Genomic DNA, 19,779 nt, shown 5'->3' on the forward strand with positions numbered 1-19,779 from the left:
TGTCTTATTCCCAACCCCGCTGGACACAGGTCTCAATACAATCCGTATCGCCGTAGTCCAGCGCAGTAGCTCCGATTGAGCTGACATATGCAGCCTCCTCAACAGTGGGAACATTGCCTTTCAATTTAAATTGCGCTATAGCGACAAATTATGGCGATACGGATTGAATTGAGCCCATACTTCCATGAGAAGCTGAGAGCAGCACAGGATCATCCAGAGCAGCATTATCAAATCAAACCCATTTTATTTGTCACATACACGTGTTTAGCAGATGTTATTGCGGGTGTAGCGAAATGCTTGTTTCTTGCACCGAAATTAGGGGTTAAGTGCCTTGCTCAAGGGCACAACAGCAGTAGATGGCACCAGAGATTTTGATGCCAGCAACCCTCTGGCCCAGTTCTTCCCTGTAAAATTACTACAAGCTCACTGTTGGTAAACATTATGATGTATTTCAATATGTGAATCATCAAAACGATCTGCATATAGTAGCTAGGACCACATGTAAATGAGATGCCATAGGTGCTTTGAGACATTGAGGAATATTACAATATATTGAATATTTAAAATATGGTATATTTTTCATTGTTGTCCCCTATTAGAGCTAGACCAATAAGAAACATTTTCTGTGACATGTGCAAATGGTTGGTGGCAGTTGGTACTGGAAACACCGATACTGAGAAAATTCACCACTGAATTTATTTATCAAACAAAAACATGTTTTATACATTGTAGTATAGCCATTGCTTTCGTACACAGAATCTTTTTCTTTTTAATACAAATGGAAAAGCGCTTTCTGTCCATCCCCAGTAACTGGAGAACAAGAGGTTGACTGTATAGTAACAGGCAAACTGACCTTCAGTGCACAATCCAAAACACCAACTACACACAACCACATTTTAAACTAAATGTATTCAAGGTTATTACATCAGTAATTCTAAACTGTTGGACATCTTCAGTGGTGATCAGTAGTAATGACAGAACTACAGTATACTGGAAATCCTGAAATATCTAGGGGGACAATTTTCACAAACCTATGAGAAATGTAGTTGAATATATTGCTTTAAAGTGAGGTAGCAACTTCCTGATTCACCCAATAAATTGTGTTTACATTTGTGTAGAGATGTATGCTACTAGCGATACTGTACATCAACAGCAGATTACTGGCTCAGCAGAACATCTAAAGCTCCGTTTATGCATGATTCCAACTTGCATCCTTTGTCCTGCTCTTGTCTACATGCGTCTAAAAATGTGGGCTCAATCAAAACACATTGTGATCCGATTGTGATCAGATCATCCTGCCCACACATTGTGTCTGAATATCTTACAAGGGTAGACAGATCTAGACAGAGAAACCATTTAAAATAATTATTCTGCCCTGTAAGTGGCATCATTGACTGAGTACATCAATAGGTTTTACAATAAATATTATTTAGAAAGGATAGCTGTGAAATCATCTGCATAAAAGTAGGAACAGGACATCTGGTCACAATTCAGAAACAGTGGATGGCTAATAGACACATTTCTGGAAATACGGGCACAATCGGAATGTAGACAAGATCAGGGAAAAGGAACCATGTTAGCACCAGGTATAAACTGGGCTTAACACCACACTATACAGTTGTAGTGTGAGGGCTTAATCACCAATTACCCGTGCAAGGCTGAGAGATGGAAGAGGCAGTGCACATTTCAACACATCTAGGGGAGTATATTTGTATCTTTCTGCCAGTAGCATTTTGATGAACTAGGATATTAACATTGTTCATAACCAGCACCTTTATGTCATTGGTATATAGAGATGAACGACATGTTTTGAAATGTAGCATCCATTTGTGGGACGGAAAGAAACAGTTGGGAAGAAGCCCCTTTTATTGAAATAAATAGCTGAAGATATCAAAACACGAGGCAAATGTACATGATTCAGTTGACAAAATTATTTATGTGGAGAAAGAGAACACATGCAACTCATAAAAAGATCAAATCTCTCAAACACAATGTGTCCACTGTCCATTAAATTAGCCTTTGAGTACCATGAGGCGCACCTCCAATATGGCCAATAATAAGGCATTGAAAGATTTGCATTCTGATTGAAAGTTTGTTTTGCACTCAGATAAATATGTCCGGGGGCAGTGTACTATGCTAAGTCACCCAACCCTCCTCTCTGCCTAGGCTACATGACTGGTGTGTGCTAAGACAGAGGTTGGGTTAAGAGGTTGCCTGTCACCGTTTGTGCTGCCTATTGGGCCTGTTTCTCCTTGGCTGTGTCCAGCTCCTCAGCTAGGTCCCCTCTCTCCTGGTTCCAGTCCTTCAGGCCCTCTGGCAGACTGGTGTCCTCTTCAAAGCTGCCTGTCCCCTCCACAAACTCCTCATAGGTTGACTTCTCCTCAAATGGCCGTGGCCCCAGCAGCTCCAGCATGTCTGCCTTGTCCAGGACCTCCTTCTCCAGGAGACGCTTCCCCACCTGGGGTGAAGAGAGAGGAACGGTGGGGTCCCAGTGACATTCATGACACAGGGTGGACATGATAAAGAGCCAGACAGCAGCTCTAGGGCCTACTACATTTCTGTTTGATCTTAAAGCTGCCATCCTTAATGGTGAAACGGTCACGTACGTTTTGAGATATTACAACAAAGAAGTTACTGCAAACCATCAACACAGTTTTTTACTCATCAGACATCATTGCACACACACGATAGAAGAGCACAATATGTACTGCCATAATTTTTTTTACCATGCTGCACAACGCTCCTCAGCTCTGCTACAATAATGCTTCCCCATCTTTACACCCAGTAAGAAAACTAAATATAGACGGGTGTGCCCTTGACAATCGAGCAGGACATGACAGAGTAATCTGAAAACCTTAGAACTACGCGATGTTCACTTAGTTAGTTCAAATCAAATCAAATCAAATCTCACCATGTCCACGCACTCCCTCTTGTCCACAATCAGCTCCATGGTCCTCTGATAGGCGCTGTCCACCAGGTCTCTGACCTCCTGGTCTATGAGCTCTGCAGTGGCCTCGCTGTAAGGCTTCTCCATCACCATCTCCCCTTGCCGAGGAAGGTCGAAAGACACCTGGCCTACCTTCTCACTCATCCCAAACTGTACTATCTGGAGACAGGAAGAGATGTGGGGATCAGAAATACAACAGGTACTGTGAGATAATTAAGCCATAAGGCCCGAGGGGGTGTGTTATATGGCTAATATACCATTGCTAAGGGCTGTTCTTATACACGATGCGACACAGAGTGCCTGGACACTGCCCTTATCCGTGGTATATTGGCCATATAACACAAACCCCCGAGGTGCTTAATTATAAACTGTTTACCAACGTAATTAGAGCAGTAAAAAATAAACGTTGTCATACCTGTAGTATACAGTCTGATATACCACAACTATCAGCCAATCAGCATTCAGGGACTCAAACCACCCAGTTTATAATAGACAGTAACATTTCCTAAGATAAACTTCTATCAACACTGTTGAATAGTAACCATAGCTTTTTTTAACCATCGATTGTAACTGGGGATTCATTTTAAAAGCTCTGGGGATTCATTCTGAAGGGTCTGAGGCTGAAACGTTAGCTTAGCTATCAATTAAAGTGCAGCGCTTGAACTTTCCTCTGAATGCCATACAGTAGGGTACCTGTGCGTAGGCTGACTGGGTGACCTTCTTCAGGTCATCCTGGGCTCCAGTGGTGATCTTCCCAAAAAAGACATGTTCAGCCACACGTCCTCCCAGCATCATACACATCCTGTCAAACAGCTGCTCCCGCGTGTACAGGTACTGCTCCTTGGGGAGGTACTGGGCATAGCCCAAACCCTTCCCTCTGGGGATGATGGACACCTAGGGGAAGAGAAAAGGGACACATGGCATTAGAATAATGACAGAAAAGCAACTTTACAAATCCTGCTCCTCTAGATCACACATGCCACATCTTTTAATCTCATTGTATCAACACGTGTGGTTGAATTGTTTTTAAATCACATCAAATCATATCCAAACATTTCCATCAAACTCACTCTGCAAGAGATCCTCAATGCAAAGACAAAAATATGGAACTGAACCTGCAGAATGTGATTTTTCAAATGCAGAATGGACATTTGATTGAATTGGGCCATAAAGCACCTCATGACGTAAGCCTTAAATGTCCACACAAAGAGACCGCTATGCCTGCAGACTGCTACCCGTCATGGGGACCTAGTTTACTCTCTTGACTCATGGTTATACAGCAAAATGAGCTCTAACAGTTCTCCCATTCTCCTACTGATTCCAGTTGTTTCTTCATTTCGGGGATTTGTGTGTATTGTTTGCTATACTGCACTGTTGGAGCAAAAAAATATAAGCATTTCTCTGCACCGTCGATAACATCTGCAAAATACACTATATACACAAAAGTATGTGAACATCCCTTCAAATTAGTGGATTTGACTATTTCAGCCACAAGCTGGAATGCCGACTGCAAGCCAGGCCTAATCACCCGACATCAGTGCCCGACCTCACTAATGCTCGTGGCTGAATAGAAGCAAGACACGGCAGCATTGTTCCAACATCTAGTGGAAAGCCTTCACAGAAGAGTGGAGGCTGTTATTGCAGCAAAGGGGGGACCAACTCCATATTAACACCCATGATTTTGAAATGAGATGTTTGACGAGCAGGTGTCCACATACATTACATGACCAAAAGTATGTCTACTCGACCAATAACTGATTTATGCAATTAAGACAAACGTACTCATTTTGGGCCATGTCAATTTTGAAACATAAATGTGTGTTAAACCCATGCATGAGAATCAAAGTTATTATTTTAGAACCCCACTCAAATCCATTCAATATCCCCATATTCCAACCTGTGATCCAGTTGTGTGACAGTCATTGACCCGTCTGCAAGCCAATGTCAGAAACTGTTCAGTATGACCATGTGAACAGTACTGCAGTGGGACTTGGATGATATGTATACTATTTCACACCTGGGATGTATAAGATGCGTTTTGAGACTGGACAGTATTGCGAGAGTTTGTTATTGCCCTAGCACTACATAGCTGATTTAAATAACCAAATCATCAAGCTTTGAATCAGCTGTGTAGTGCTAGGGAAAAAAAACCAAATGTGCACAGGTCAAGACAGAGTTTGGGATACCCTGCTCTATTCACCAACACACAGTGGAAGGTGCTGCTGAGCTGTCTGTTGTGTGCAGTGTCAAAACTGCACTATGAAAGTCACATGCAAATGTGCTAGTAAAAAAATAATATATATTTCTCTGGTTAGCGACCCCCAACCAAACAGCCAGGTAAACAAAACCGGACCTTTAAAAGAGGGAGTTACTGTACCTTCAGCAGTGGGTCAGCATGTTGCAGGAACCAACCCACTATGGCGTGGCCAGCCTCATGGTACGCTACAGTCTTCTTCTCATTGGGCTGCAGAACCTGGGTCTTCTTCTCAAGACCTACAGACAAAGAGAGACAGACAGCAGGGTTATATCTCCACCATTCTATTACCATCCACACCTCACCTCATCCTAAAGATGGGACATTCACAACAGTGTTCATTATGTCAGCTATTTTAGAATTAGTTGTTTTTTTGTGTTCGTGTCTATGACTAAAACACCTTTAAGTCCCATTTTAGTAATTTCATCCTTCTTATTTTTAGTTATAATCAGTTGACTAAAACTCTGGGACAATTTCTCTAGTTTTAGTCACATATTAGTCAGTGTATTTGTTTTACTTTCAAAGCCTACAAGAAAGCAAGAGATGGTAAAAATTATTGTTTCTAGTTTAAGCTAGTTACAATTGAAGTAACTAGCTGGCTGCCCATCAGTTCAAAAGATTGACGAGTGACTGAATGACAGCCTGGGAGCTGTGTGGGAGAGCCGGGCAGATCGGCTCAATCGGATCACGCAACTGACGTTAATTCTGCCAATTAGAGGATTGCATTAAATACTTGGCATGCATGCTTATGATTGGACTAAACAGATGAAAAGAAGCTTCCCATTGGGCACACACTGGTTGAATAAACATTGTTTCCACGTTGACTCAATGTGGAATAGACACCTGTGCACAGCGGGTTTGTGTCAAATTGAATGTCCAATAGTCAAGTGGATTTCTCATCTCGTCACATTTTTGTCAACTAAAATGTTTTTCCATGGCGTCTCATCGTTATCGTCATTAGTTTTCTCAGGGAAAATAGGTTGTTGAGAAATATTTATTGTCATAGCTATAGTTGATTTAATGAACACTGATTCACAAAGCTGAGATTACATAATAATACAAGGACATTACAACCCACCTCCAATGACCCTGTCGATGGCCTGCTCAAAGTGTTTCCCTTCCACATGTGGGTTGAGATGTCTAGCAGCGATGAGGGCTGCCTCGTTACACACGTTAGCTATGTCGGCTCCTGGTGAAGACAGGAAGACAGAGAGGATGTTTCAAAAACATTCACATGATAATCAACATGGCCATCTCTCACACAGAGCAGCTCTCACACAGAGCAGCTCAACTTGCCTGTGAAGCCTGGTGTGGCGGCAGCCATCTTCCTGGCCAGACCGTCTTTGTCCATAGCAGGGTCCAGTTTGATGGGCCGTAAGTGCACTTTGAAGATGGATGCCCTGCCTTTGATGTCAGGTGGGCCTGAAACATGGACATGTATTGGATTTCATGATAGGCTCATTTAGTCTGCTGATTAGGAAATTGTTATGTATGGGTTATAAATGTGTTATGAAATCCTTAGATTTACATAAAGTCTTTCCGAATGGGCCGTACTTCTCAATATGAATATCAATATGCTGTATGTTGACATTTCACTGAAATTACCACAGCACAGCCTGAACTCCAGTTCAATTGAAAGACTACACTTTTACCTATGTAAATCTGCCTGTCAAATCTGCCAGGCCTCATGAGTGCAGGATCCAAGATGTCTGGTCTGTTGGTGCCAGCCAGGACGACGACGTTAGTGCTGGTGTTGAATCCTAAAAGAAAAACACTAGGGAATTACCCTCACAGTATATGCATTACAGTTCATTAAGTAAACATTTTAGAGTAAAGCAGAAAACAGCTTTATAACAGATGACATCATAGAGCACCATTGTCACATAATAACAGTTATTATTTCATAAATAGGGGACACCTATGAGATTAACCAGCAATATGATAGAGAGTGTGATAGTTTGCGATGTCATTGCTCATACTCACCATCCATCTCCACTAGCAGCTGGTTGAGAGTGTTCTCCTGCTCGCTCTGGCCACCAAAATTCCCCCCGCCCCTCTTGCGACCCACGGCGTCTATCTCATCTATAAACAGAATACAGGGGGCGTTCTTCCGGGCCATGGCAAACATGTCTCTCACCTACAGGGGGGAAACAGTCATTACTAAGTCTCTAAAACATTTTAATTCACATCCTCACAGTAAGCAATGCATTTCAAGTAAAATAGATTGAAATGTATCTATGTGGTTAGATAGCTAGTAGATAACGCTATTTTCAGCTATGATCTAAAATGCACATCATGTGATTTGAAAACGGATGTTATGGAGTCAGGTGCAAGTGTTCCCTCTGGTTCTAGTGTGAACTCACCCTGGCAGGCCCAACACCCACAAACATCTCCAGGAACTCAGAGCCGTTGACAGTGATGAAGGGGACGTTGGCCTCTCCTGCTGTGGCCTTGGCCAGCAGGGTCTTGCCTGTGCCTGGAGGTCCAGAGAGCACAGCACCCTGAGAAAACACAGCACAACACAACACATGAGATTTTAAATACCAGTATAATGGAATGTTCATTTCTCATAGGGTGTGAAAAGACAGCAAACTACATCTAAAATTAAAAAGCATTTTCTTCCTACATTGAAAGGTATTTCATGACTAGTATGACTGCTGGGCTGTTGTTTCATCCCTTAACTTTGGGATCTTGGTCCCCAGTAGGGTTGAGCGGTATCCAGATGTTGATATCGTAATACCGTCCTTCTCTCATCCCGGGATTTACGGTATTACCGGTTTAGTACAGAAGTGTGTGCATTTAAAAAAAAAATTAAAAAGCATTAAAAAGCCCATTGGGCATCTATTACCAGAATGCTAACAAAATGTATTACAAGTAATAGCGAATAGCAGAAACAAAAAAAAACGAGACACTACCAAATGTCATTTTTGGCGAGTTTGGACATTTACAAGCGAACGTGAACGAGTGACATTTTGTAACTGAAATGTTGAGTCCAGGTACTAATGTTGTCCCTAGGGCTGGATGATTTGGACAAAATATCATATAATAATACTTTTGGAATTTTAAGACAGTATGATTGTATTTGAAGGGATTGTATGTTTAAAATAATAAACGTTCTCAATATGCTTTATGAGTAGTTTATGACTCTAGGGTGGCAAATAAGTGATTTTAAATGAGTCTTTCTCCATTTATACTGTTCAATCCAACTTCAAACAAAAATAATAATAAAACAAATTAGCATTTTGATCAATTTCTACATTTCCCGCACTTGTATTATCATCATTTCCGCACTGTGCAACGCAGCATGATACGAGAAAGAAAATATAGGTAGGAACCAAAGTGTTGGTCAGTGTTTCCAGGTGACCTTCATTAGATGTTACATTACATGTTTTCTAACTTCATGTCGCTAGCTAGCCAACATATTCATGCCTCGCTTATTCCTCTCTGATAAGAAACAGTTGCACAAACATGCTTATCTACTGTAGGCCTACACCAGCACTGGTATCAGGCAGTATTAGCTAGCTACATTTGCACTGACACATAGTACAAAATATTTTTTAAACTAACCCAAGATAGACCAGAGCCGGTTGTTTCCAATGGGAGCAAATTAATCAGAATGCAATCCGCTATGCAAACTGGTTTCTGAGCTGGTCATGGGTGCACCTCAGCCACGCTCAAGGTCCTAAACGACATCATAATCACCATCGAAAAGAGACATTACTGTGCAGCCGTCTTCATCAACCTGGCCAATGCTTTCGATTCTGTCAATCACCACATTCTTATTGGCAGATTCGACAGCTTTGGTTTCTCAAATGATTGCCTCGCCTGGTTTACCAACTACTTCTCTGAGTTCAGTGTGTCAAATCGGAGGGCCTGTTGTCCGGACCTCTGGCAGTCTCTATGGGGGTGCCACAGGGTTCAATTCTTGGGCCAACTCTCTTCTCTGTATACATCAATTATGTTGCTCTTGCTGCTGGTGAAAATCTGATCCACCTCAACGCAGACGACACGATTCTGTATACTTCTGTCCCCTCTTTGGACACTGTGTTAACTAACCCCCAGACAAGCTTCAATGCCATACAACTCTCCTTCCGTGGCCTCCAACTGCTCTTAAACGCAAGTAAAACGAAATGCATGCTATTCAACCGATCAGTGCCCGCACCTGCTCGCCCATCCAACATCACTACTCTGGACGGCTCTGACTTAGAATACGTGGACAACTACAAATACCTAGGTGTCTGGTTAGACTGTAAACTCTCCTTCCAGACTCACATTAAGCATCTCCAATCCAAAACTAAATCTAGAATTGGCTTCCTATATCACAACAAAGCATCCTTCACTCATGCTGCCAAAAATACCCTCGTAAAACTGACCATCCTACCGATCCTCGACTTCGGTGATGTCGTCTATAAAATTGCCTCCAACACTCTACTCAACAAACTGGATGCAGTCTCTGACAGTGCCATCCGTTTTGTCACCAAAGCCCCATACACTACCCACCATTGCGACCTGTACACTCTCATTGGTTGGCCCTCGCTTCATACTCGTCGCCAAACCCACTGGCTACAGGTTATCTACAAGTCTCTGCTAGGTAAAGCCCAGCCTTATCTCAGCTCACTGGTCACCATAGCAGCACCCACTCGTAGCACGCGCTCCAGCAGATATATCTCACTGGTCAGCCAATTCCTCCTTTGGTCGTGTCTCCTTCCAGTTCTCCGCTGCCAATGACTGGAACGAACTGCAAAAATCTCTGAAGCTGGAGACTCATATGTCCCTCACTAGCTTTAAGCACCAGCTGTCAGAGCAGCTCACAGATCACTGCACCTGTACATAGCCCATCTGTAAACAGCCCATCTATCTACCTACCTCATCCCCATACTGTATTTATTTATTTATCTTGCTCCTTTGCACCCCAGTATCTCTACTTGCACATCTACTATTCCAGTGTTTAATTTGCTATATTGTAATTACTTCGCCACCATGGCATATTTATTGCCTTAACTCCCTTATCTTACCTCATTTGCACTCACTGTATATAGACTTTTTGTTTTCTTTTGTTCTACTGTATTATTGACTATGTTTTGTTCATTCCATGTGTAACTGTGTTGTATTTGTCGAATTGCTATGCTTTATCTTGGCCATGTCGCAGTTGCAAATGAGAACTTGTTCTCAACTAGCCTACCTGGTTAAATAAAGGTGATTCTTTTTTTAAAGAATAAGCAAGGAGGTGGGCAGCATGAGCTAGTGAGATCCTATTGGCGCATTCTACAATTTATTTGCATATTTCCGTTAAGGAACACCTACTCTGCAGTGCGGGTGTGCAATAACTCAATTCGCACTTGCACTCCTCCTAAACAACATCATTTTTAGAAACTTTGGCAAAGGGTAAAGCCTACAAAACTTAGTCCACTCTGTTACGGATTCTAGTTTTGGAAACAGAAAACTGTATGGTGATCAAATGTTTCATAGAATTTGCAGAATGTCAGTGAATGTCCATCTCACTCCATCTTCTCTCACTGCTGTCCACTGGGCTTTCTCTCATCACCATATTTGGTAGTGAGTGGAAACGCCACTTGGATGCTCCACATTTATACATCCGGTGAAAGATCTGGCTCATTGTTCTCTCTGTGTTAGCACATTTAGCAAGCTAGCTAGCCATCCAACTAGGTATTAGCAAATTATCTTAGCAAAACAAACTAGCATATAGTAGTTTGCAGACAGTAAAATACACAAACTAAGTGTATAGAACGCTTGTGGTACTCAGCATGTCCCCAACATGGCTGCATCTATCTGACCATGCAGAGTGAACGGCAAGAAAGTGCTCGTGACTCCGTGGTCAAGCAACTGCTCTCTCCTTAAGTGACAGGGGGCATGGTTTGGTGTGTTTAGCGGCATGTAGCAGTTGGAGGAGAGAGAGAGAGAGACAACTCAAGAAGCAAAACAGAGTCAACTATAAAAACTGACAGTACACGTGCCAGAGTAGCGTATCACATTTAACAAAACAAACATTGAAATACCATTATAGAAGGTAAAGTAAATACCGGTATATGGTAACATACGGTATACCGCCCAGCCGAGTTGTCCCATCCCTTACCTTTGGGATCTTAGCCCCCAGGTCCAGATACTGCTGGGGGTTCTTCAGGAAGTTAACAAACTCCAGAATCTCCAGCTTGGCCTCCTCACAGCCGGCCACGTCCTTGAACTTGGTGTTGATGTTGTCCTTCATCATTTTTGCTGTTGATTCGCTCATGCTGAAGGGACCACCTCTTCCACCCCCAGCGCCTCCTCCCATTGGTCCCCGACGCAGGGTGAAAAGCAGGAAACCAATCAACAGCAAGGTTGGAATCATGCTCATCATAAATGACCTGTAGGAGGAAGGAAAATTGTAAAATGATGATGACAGTCAGTTAAAAATGTTAGCTTGTACATGAAATTGGACATATACAACAAAGCTCAGAGTGAGAAATAGTCTAGCCCTATTGAGGCATGAATACGTGTGTGTGTCGGCATTAACTCACCCATCACTCTCGGAGTTGTACATGACAGCTGCCCTATGAGAGGGCTCCAAGCCAAGCTCGTGATGAGCTGCCTCCAAGTTCCTCTCGAAGGTGTCCACACTACCGATGTTAAACCACACATAGCTCTGGGGAAAGACCACCAACACAACAAGTCAATGGATACTCTTTACCACTAGAACCTTTCAGCCTATCAGTACCGGCTAGAGAATGTTGCCGAGTGTCCCCTTTCAGCATATGCATCAGATGCATATTAACCTGGAAGGTGCGCAAACATAAGCACCAACGCTTGATAAAGAGTGCATAAACTATTGTAAAGGATTAATTGCATGACAAAATATTTGTGGAAATATATCAATTTTAAAAAATAACAATAGTTATTTGTTTAGATAGAGTCAAGGACATGTTTTGTGTAATATAATAAGTCCTAAAAAAAAACATAGGCATGTAGCCTATTTTAGTTTCCCTTACAATCAAAACATTAGTGTAATCCACTTAATAAACTTTATTTGTAGATTCGATTTGTAATAAGAGTTACAGTAATTATTTACGTTCAGTTACAGAGAATGGTATCAACCTGCAAGGTCAAATGATTTGCTGCTGACAAATAGGCAAAACAAACTCATCAATACACTATGGTTTTTCTAAATTAAATCAACCTCTTCACCCTGCTTATCATTAAGTTAAGCCTCATTTAAATTGCATTGTGAAGTAAGGTGCACAATTATCCCCCATTCATCCATTTGGCATTAATTCAGTGAGGAGAGAGACACACATTAGCCCCTGGCTGGGTACCAACGTCCTACAGCACATTGGTGGGTTGAGAAAAACGTCATGGGTAAAAAGGCTCCACAAACACAAAAGTTTTTAATTTCTAAATTCTGACAAATGAACAGTAAACTACAAACACTTAGAAAAAGGAATAAAAAATAAAATGTCAGCGGCCGTTGGCTATGGGGGTTCAAGTGTTGTATTCACAAAAGACTAACTTCCTCATTTAATCTAGTTTGATCAAGCCTACTGAAAGCCCTTCTTCACACCGGCATGAACATGAACCCATCATGAGTCACTGTTCCGATTCCAAAGAATGGAATTTTCACCTACCGCATCAGCCTCTGCTCCTGGTACTAGAATGACTCGGACATACTGTTTGTTGACAACCTCTAAACGCTCGACCTGTGTAGAGAACAGACAACCCATAAGGCCTATTCTTGCAGTGCACAGACAGCAACATACAAAAAAAATTAATATAACAAAATAATGGAAAAAAAATAATTCTGTGTCTGAGCAGTTACATCACCTTGGCATTATGATTGTACTAATAAACAACATGTATTTCTATAAACAGTATCTCTATATTCTTCACTGAATTGTTGTACTTTATCTCACCATTCCTCTGCCAAGGTAGCGTTGGACAAAGTCCTTCCAAGTGATCTCCTTGCCTGTGTCTCTGAATTGATAGTAGAGCGTGGCAGAGGATATCCCAGCTAGTACCACTGCCAGGGCACGGAAGTCTTTCTCATCCCATGGGATGTCACCCTAGAAAGGCAGAGGAAAGGTCAACATGTTGAGGTATCTGCATCCAGTGCCATAGAACGTCACACACACATATATACCTACCTCAATCACTCCAGTACCCCTGCACATTGAGAATGGTACTGACCTGTATATACACTGAGTGTACAAAACATTAGGAACACCTGCTCTTTCCATGACAGACTGAGCAGGTGAATCCAGGTAAAAGCTATGATCCCTTATGGATGTAATTTGTTAAATCCACTTCAATCAGTGTAGATGAAGGAGATGAGACAGGTTAAATAATTATTTTTAGGCCTTGAGACAACTGAGACACGGATTGTGTATGTGTGCCATTCAGAGGGTGAATGGGCAAAACAAAATAGTGCCTTTGAATGGGGTATGGTAGTAGGTGCCAGACCCACTGGTATGAGTGTGTCAAGAACTGCAATGCTGCCGGGTTTTCAAATTCAACAGTGTCTCATGTGCATGAAGAATAGTCCACCACCCAAAGAACATCCAGCCAACTTGACATAACTGTGGGAAGCATTGGAGTCAACATGGGTCACCGTCCCTGTGGAACACTTGACACCTTGTAGAGTCCATGCCCCGACAAATTGAGGCTGTTCTGAAGGCAAAAGGGGATGTAACTCAAAATTAGGAAAGTACAGTAATGTTTTGTAAACTCAGTGTACTTGCACTCTCACTCTGGATTCACTTGCATTCTCGCTACTGTTATTTTATTGTTACTCTTTAATTTTTCTTACAACTGCATTGTTGGTTAAGGGCTTGTAAGTAAGCATTTCACTGTAAGGTTGATGTATTCGGTGCATCTGACAAATACAATTTGATTTCAAATATCCCTCATAGAATAGGGTGTAATACTATAAAGACAGACCATTCACATCACACACCTTCTGCATGCGGCTCCACCAATCTTTCCCTCCTCCTCTTTTCCCTCCGCCTCCACTGCCACCTGATTCCTTCCCTTTACCATCTGCCAATCAAAAGTGAATGACAGCATTAGGTCAGTCCACTCCAGGCAGACAATGTTGGTTAGAGCCCAGGAGCATCATCTAGGTTGGCAGATCTAGTCAGGGTAACCTAGGTTAAACCCTTGGATCAATATTCCCCTTGAGGAGATATCACTCAGATAACAAAATATTTTTCATTCGACTGCATACCACTAACATTTGCCTCTATAGCACTGCAGTTCATGATTTTATGTAACAGACACTTCTAGACATGTCTCTTGGATCTTACCTTTTGGCGGCTCAGTGGAGTACAGTAGTCCATGAGATGTAAAGATTCCATCAGATGACAATAACTTACTTTGAGCAAGCCTCTGAGGAGGAAAGCATTAACATCCAGATTATGGGAAAGAGTTTGATTTATAACTGGTTGTGTAGCTAGCTAGCTAACAGCTAACTTGGCTAACTAGTTTGTTGACCTAACGTTACTGCACTGCCTAGAAGTAGCTAGGCTAGCTAGCTAACTAATATAGGCACACAGTTCTGACAGCACAATAACAGTTCTAGCCATTGTTTGTGTTGTATAGAACTAGCTAGAATGGCTAATTAGTTTATGCCTAATTTCAGTTGGCTTAACGAACACAAAACAACCTTACCCTGACCGTGGAGCCACGATAGCCGGGCAGCACAGAGAAGTTCCTTGACACCGAATTGCGTACACATGCTCTCACTGCGATCCGTAGAGACAAAGCAGCCGTCGAGAGAAGCCCCAACATTTGAGCCATTCTCCCGCTGGCACTTGCCCTCCACTCTTTGAAAAAATATCAAATGTTCTAGATATTCTGTCTTCTTACAGTTCATCAGTGTGACAGTGTTGGATAACAGCCACAGTCATTACATACAGCAAGAATGTCAGAGCAAGACCACTAAGGACCCCAATAAATTGACCAAAATTATGCCTGACAATTGGGATTGGAATGGAAATGTTTTTCCGTTGATTCTTAGGATATGGTCCACAATTGCATGTAAAATATAACAATATTTAAAATACAGTATATCAAGGATGATATGTGTTCAATAATTACAAGTTTACAGATGTAATTAACTTTATTTCATTTATGCGCGAATAGGACGACTTTGAGTCTCTGCGGAGCTCGATCTTGCTCTGTGATTGGCTGAGAAACACACACGCACATTGCATCATGGATGAGCAATTTGACAGGTAGATTACAAAATGTGTACATTCATGATGAACAGACAAAAAGCTAAATATTCAGCACGTGATAGCCATTTGACTTCAGTTCATCATTATGACTATTTCAAACTACAGTAACTCGACCACTTAGGTATCAACTGGACATGTAAGCATTTTAGCTCGATTAACCACATCCATGGTATAGTGCGGGCAGAGGCTCAGACGAGAGATGGCTCTAACTTCCCCTGTACGTGCTATAGGAGAAGCGGCTCAGGAGCAGGGGCAAGTGGAATCTCTCGTTGGGGTTTGTTATAGTGAAGACAATCTGTTGAAGAAAAAAAAGAGAAAGAAACAGAACATAATAAGGGTTTGTTGGTTTTAATCTTTAAAAAATGCCGGAAATTCCTCTAGGCCAAATGTATTAGTAGGTGTATTGATACGTCCATGGCTGATACCCACTTACCTCAACATATGGGTAGAAGGAGTTCTGACCCAAACTCTCCCAATATTGTCCAGTCTCAAAACGCATCTTATACATCCCAGGCGTGAACGCTTTTGTAGTGATGAGTCCAGGACAGCGACCATCTTCGTCGGTGGTTCTAAAATAATGAGAATGTTGATGATTCTGCACGGGTTTTTGTCACATATTCAAGTTTCAAAATTGACATGGCCCAAAATTAGTATGTTTGTATCTTTTTAATTGCATAAATCAATTATTGGCCGTGTACACATATTTTGCAGATGTTATCGCAGGTGCAGTAAAATGCTTATGTTTGACCAGAATACAGTAGATACAGTGCATTTGGAAAGTATTCAGACCCCTTGAATTTTTCCACATTTTGTTACGTAACGCCTTATTCTAAAATTGATTAAATACTTTCCCCCTCATCAATCTACATACAATACCTCATAATAACAAAGCGCAAACAGGTTTTGAGATGTTTAAAAAAAAAATGCAAATGTATTAAACATAAGTATTCAGAACCTTTGCTATGAGACTCGAAATTGAGCTCAGGTGCATCCTGTTTCCATTGATCATCCTTGAGATGTTTCTACAACATGATTGGAGTCCACCTGTGGTAAATTCAATTGATTGGACATGATTTGGAAAACCACACACCTGTCTATAAGGATCCACAGTTGACAATGCATGTCAGAGCAAAAACCAAGCCATGAGGTCGAAGGAATTGTCCGTTGAGCTTCGAGACAGTATTGTGTCAAGGCACAGATCTGGAGGAGAGTAACAAAACATGTATGCAGCATTGAAGATCCCCAAGAACACAGTGGCCTCCATCATTTTTAAATGGAAGAATTTTGGAGCCACCAAGACTCTTCCTAGAGCTGGCCGCCCAGACAAACTGAGCCATCAGGGGAGAAGGGCATTGGTCATGGAGGTGACCAAGAACCCAATGGTCACTCTGACAGAGCTTCAGAGTTCCTCTGTTGAGATGGGAGAAACTTCCAGATGGACAACCATCTCTTCAGCACTCCACCAATCAGGCCTTTATGGTAGTGGCCAGACAGAAGCCATTCCTCAGTAAGGCATATGACAGCCCACTTGGAGTATGGCAAAAGGCACCTAAAGGACTCGCAGACCATGACCAACAAGATTCTCCGGTCTGATGAAACCAATATTGAACTCTTTGGCTTGAATGCCAAGCGTCACGTCTAGAGGAAACCAAGCACCATCCCTATGGTGAAGCATGGTGGTGGCAGCATCATGCTGTGGGAATGTTTTTCAGCGGCAGGGACAGGGTCAAGGGAGAGATCCTTTATGAAAACCTGCTCAGGACCTCAGACTGGGTGCTAAGGTTCACCATCCAACAGGACAACGACCCTAACCATACAGCCAAGACAATACAGGATTGGCTTCGGGACAAGTCTCTGAATGTCCTAGAGTGGCCCAGCCAGACCCCGGACTTGAACCCAATCGAACATCTCTGGGGAGACCTGAAAATAGCTGTGCAGCGACACTCCCCATCCAACCTGACAGAGCTTGAGAGGATCGGCAGAGAAGAATGGGAGAAACTCCACAAATACAGGTGTGCCGAGCTTGTAGCGTCATACCCAAGAAGTCTCAAGCCAAAGGTGCTTCAACAATGTACTGAGTACAGGGTCTGAATACTTATGTAAAAGTAATATTTTCGTTTTTGCCAGGTGGTTGGCGGCTAGAACAGTGACTAAGGTTCAGGGTAGGGTACTGGGAGAAGGTCAGCTAGTGCTGACTATTTGTCTGATGGCTTGGAGATGTTTTCCAGTCTTCTAGATGGTAGCAGGGTGAACAGGCCGTGGCTCAGGTGTCTGTCTGAGGTCATTGATGACCTTCCTGTGACACAAGGTGTTGTAGATGTCCTGGAGGCAAGGCATTGGGCTGACCGCACCACCCTCTGGAGAAACAGGATGGTCTTAATGGTTCCTCTGTAGAAGTTTGTGAGGCTCTAAAGGTAGTGCATCTCCATGCATTATCAGTCGATCACTATTAATAATAGCAGTGAACATTTCACAAATAGGCCTAAAGCTAGGCTAACTAAATCCTAAAGGTATATGCAACACACAAAGGGAGGAGTGAGACAGTAGTAGGCCTATATCAGGCAGATGTTCACCCTACCCCACAGTCACTAGGTAGTAGGATTATATCAGGCAGCTAGCTATTCACTCTACCCCACAGTCACTAGGTAGTAGGACTATATCAGGCAGCTGTTCACCCTACCCCATAGTCACTAGGTAGTAGGACTATATCAGGCAGCTGTTCACCCTACCCCACAGTCACTAGGTAGTAGGCCTATATCAGGCAGCTAGCTATTCACTCTACCCTACAGTCACTAGGTAGTGGGCCTATATCAGGCAGCAAGCTATTCACTCTACCCCACAGTCACTAGGTAGTAGGACTATATCAGGCAGCTATTCACCCTACCCCACAGTCACTAGGTAGTAGGCCTATATCAGGTAGCTGTTCACCCTACCCCACAGTCACTAGGTAGTAGGATTATATCAGGCAGCTAGCTATTCACCCTACCCCACAGTCACTAGTTAGTAGGATTATATCAGGCAGCTAGCTATTCACCCTACCCCACAGTCACCAGGTTCCAGATGACTAGGGGTGAGTCCAGTCGGTGCAGACTGAGGGCCATTCTTGCCCCTGGGACTCCGTCACCTGTGTTCAACACATAGGTGGTCAGGGGGCTGTTTGGAAGTGTGGAAGACATCTCTGAAGACTGTGGAGAAAGATACAACATGGGAGTGATGATGGTCCTACAGTCATATTTCAGTGTTAGTTTCTGATGATAATAATACAAAAAACTATTTATTTAGTTGCCTTTACTTTTTGTTCATATACATTGTTTATAATGGGAGAATAGCCAATACCTTTGGTTTTCATTTGAATGTTTATAAAACTTTTAACAGGCTGAAACACCTACTTTCCTATGTTTATTCTTCATAGTCTTTGCCACTATATGTGTTTACAAGTCACTTTGTTTCTTTTGCACACTTGCTTCAGTGAAGCCTCCGTTTTACGTAAAGAATAGCAGAGCACCGTTTAGTGTAAATGGAATAAGCTATTCATATGTGTATTTTAGTCTTTGAGAAAAAAAATATTTGTCCATCCGTTCAATAGCAATTGTACTGACAGACTGTTGAGAACTTTTCCAGACACCCAAAGACACTACATGATCAAATACTTATTTTATGATTTTACCAAATTATCAGTACGTAGGCTATAGGCAGACGGTCAATTGCTGAGACGTCATTTGATTTAATTATACTCAATGGTTTTGCTTGGGCACAATAAATAGGCTAAACAAATTAAGCTACATTAATAGTGTAGTTGCTTCGTAAAAAATAATTGTTGTATGTTATTAATAAACTGTTTTATGAGTAAATACCTGGTTACAATGCAGAATTGCGGCTTGATTTAGGGGACCTTGTGTGCCGCTGTGTAGTCCTCCTCGACGCGGATAACTTGTTGTTTTACTTCTACAGCCAATATGAAACTAGAGTTTATTTGGGTCTCAACACTCACTCGTAGTGCAGTTGTATCAAACAAGACAGAATAGTAATCGTTCATTTTCATCCTTTGCGAGGGCAACTCACTCTGGATTCACTATGCGCAAACAAACGTCAGGTGCCAAAGGTTGACCAGACCTATCTCTAAAATAACCTAAGTTTACTGTTCCTAATCTTGTCAATATTGACAAAGTTTGGCAACATGGTTGATAAAGTGTTTATTGTGGTTGTGTGTCCGACTTAATTGCCCATAACAAGATAAGAGACAATGCACAATCAAATTGGAATAGTCCACAGATAAAAAATATATATATAATAATGTCCAAACCACTGGGCTAATTGTTAACAACTTGGTTTATGAATATACTGTACAAGTC

At 42.1% G+C, this 19,779-nt stretch overlaps 2 protein-coding genes across 2 annotated transcripts; both read right to left on the bottom strand.

Annotated features, from left to right (window-relative positions):
• Positions 1-674: 674 nt before the first annotated feature.
• On the bottom strand, positions 675-15,134 carry LOC109897802 (AFG3-like protein 1). The gene is made up of 16 exons (XM_020492376.2): positions 14,859-15,134; positions 14,495-14,576; positions 14,146-14,228; positions 13,106-13,255; positions 12,821-12,892; positions 11,720-11,844; positions 11,296-11,566; positions 7,565-7,702; positions 7,185-7,338; positions 6,854-6,961; positions 6,498-6,623; positions 6,280-6,390; positions 5,325-5,440; positions 3,641-3,841; positions 2,912-3,106; positions 675-2,458 (listed from the first exon to the last, which is right to left on the bottom strand). The coding sequence occupies exons 1-16, from the start codon at positions 14,985-14,987 to the stop codon at positions 2,234-2,236; spliced, it is 2,286 nt and encodes a 761-aa protein (XP_020347965.1). The 5' UTR covers positions 14,988-15,134; the 3' UTR covers positions 675-2,233.
• Positions 15,135-15,293: 159 nt separating this feature from the next.
• LOC109897460 (5-hydroxyisourate hydrolase) lies at positions 15,294-19,524 on the bottom strand. Its single transcript, XM_020491950.2, has 4 exons — positions 19,282-19,524; positions 18,467-18,612; positions 15,861-15,996; positions 15,294-15,722 (listed from the first exon to the last, which is right to left on the bottom strand). The coding sequence occupies exons 2-4, from the start codon at positions 18,601-18,603 to the stop codon at positions 15,633-15,635; spliced, it is 363 nt and encodes a 120-aa protein (XP_020347539.1). The 5' UTR covers positions 18,604-18,612; positions 19,282-19,524; the 3' UTR covers positions 15,294-15,632.
• Between the last annotated feature and the right edge of the window lie 255 nt (positions 19,525-19,779).

The sequence above is a fragment of the Oncorhynchus kisutch genome, linkage group LG10 (assembly GCF_002021735.2).
Source record: "Oncorhynchus kisutch isolate 150728-3 linkage group LG10, Okis_V2, whole genome shotgun sequence".
In the NCBI taxonomy this organism is placed as follows: Eukaryota; Metazoa; Chordata; class Actinopteri; order Salmoniformes; family Salmonidae; genus Oncorhynchus; species Oncorhynchus kisutch.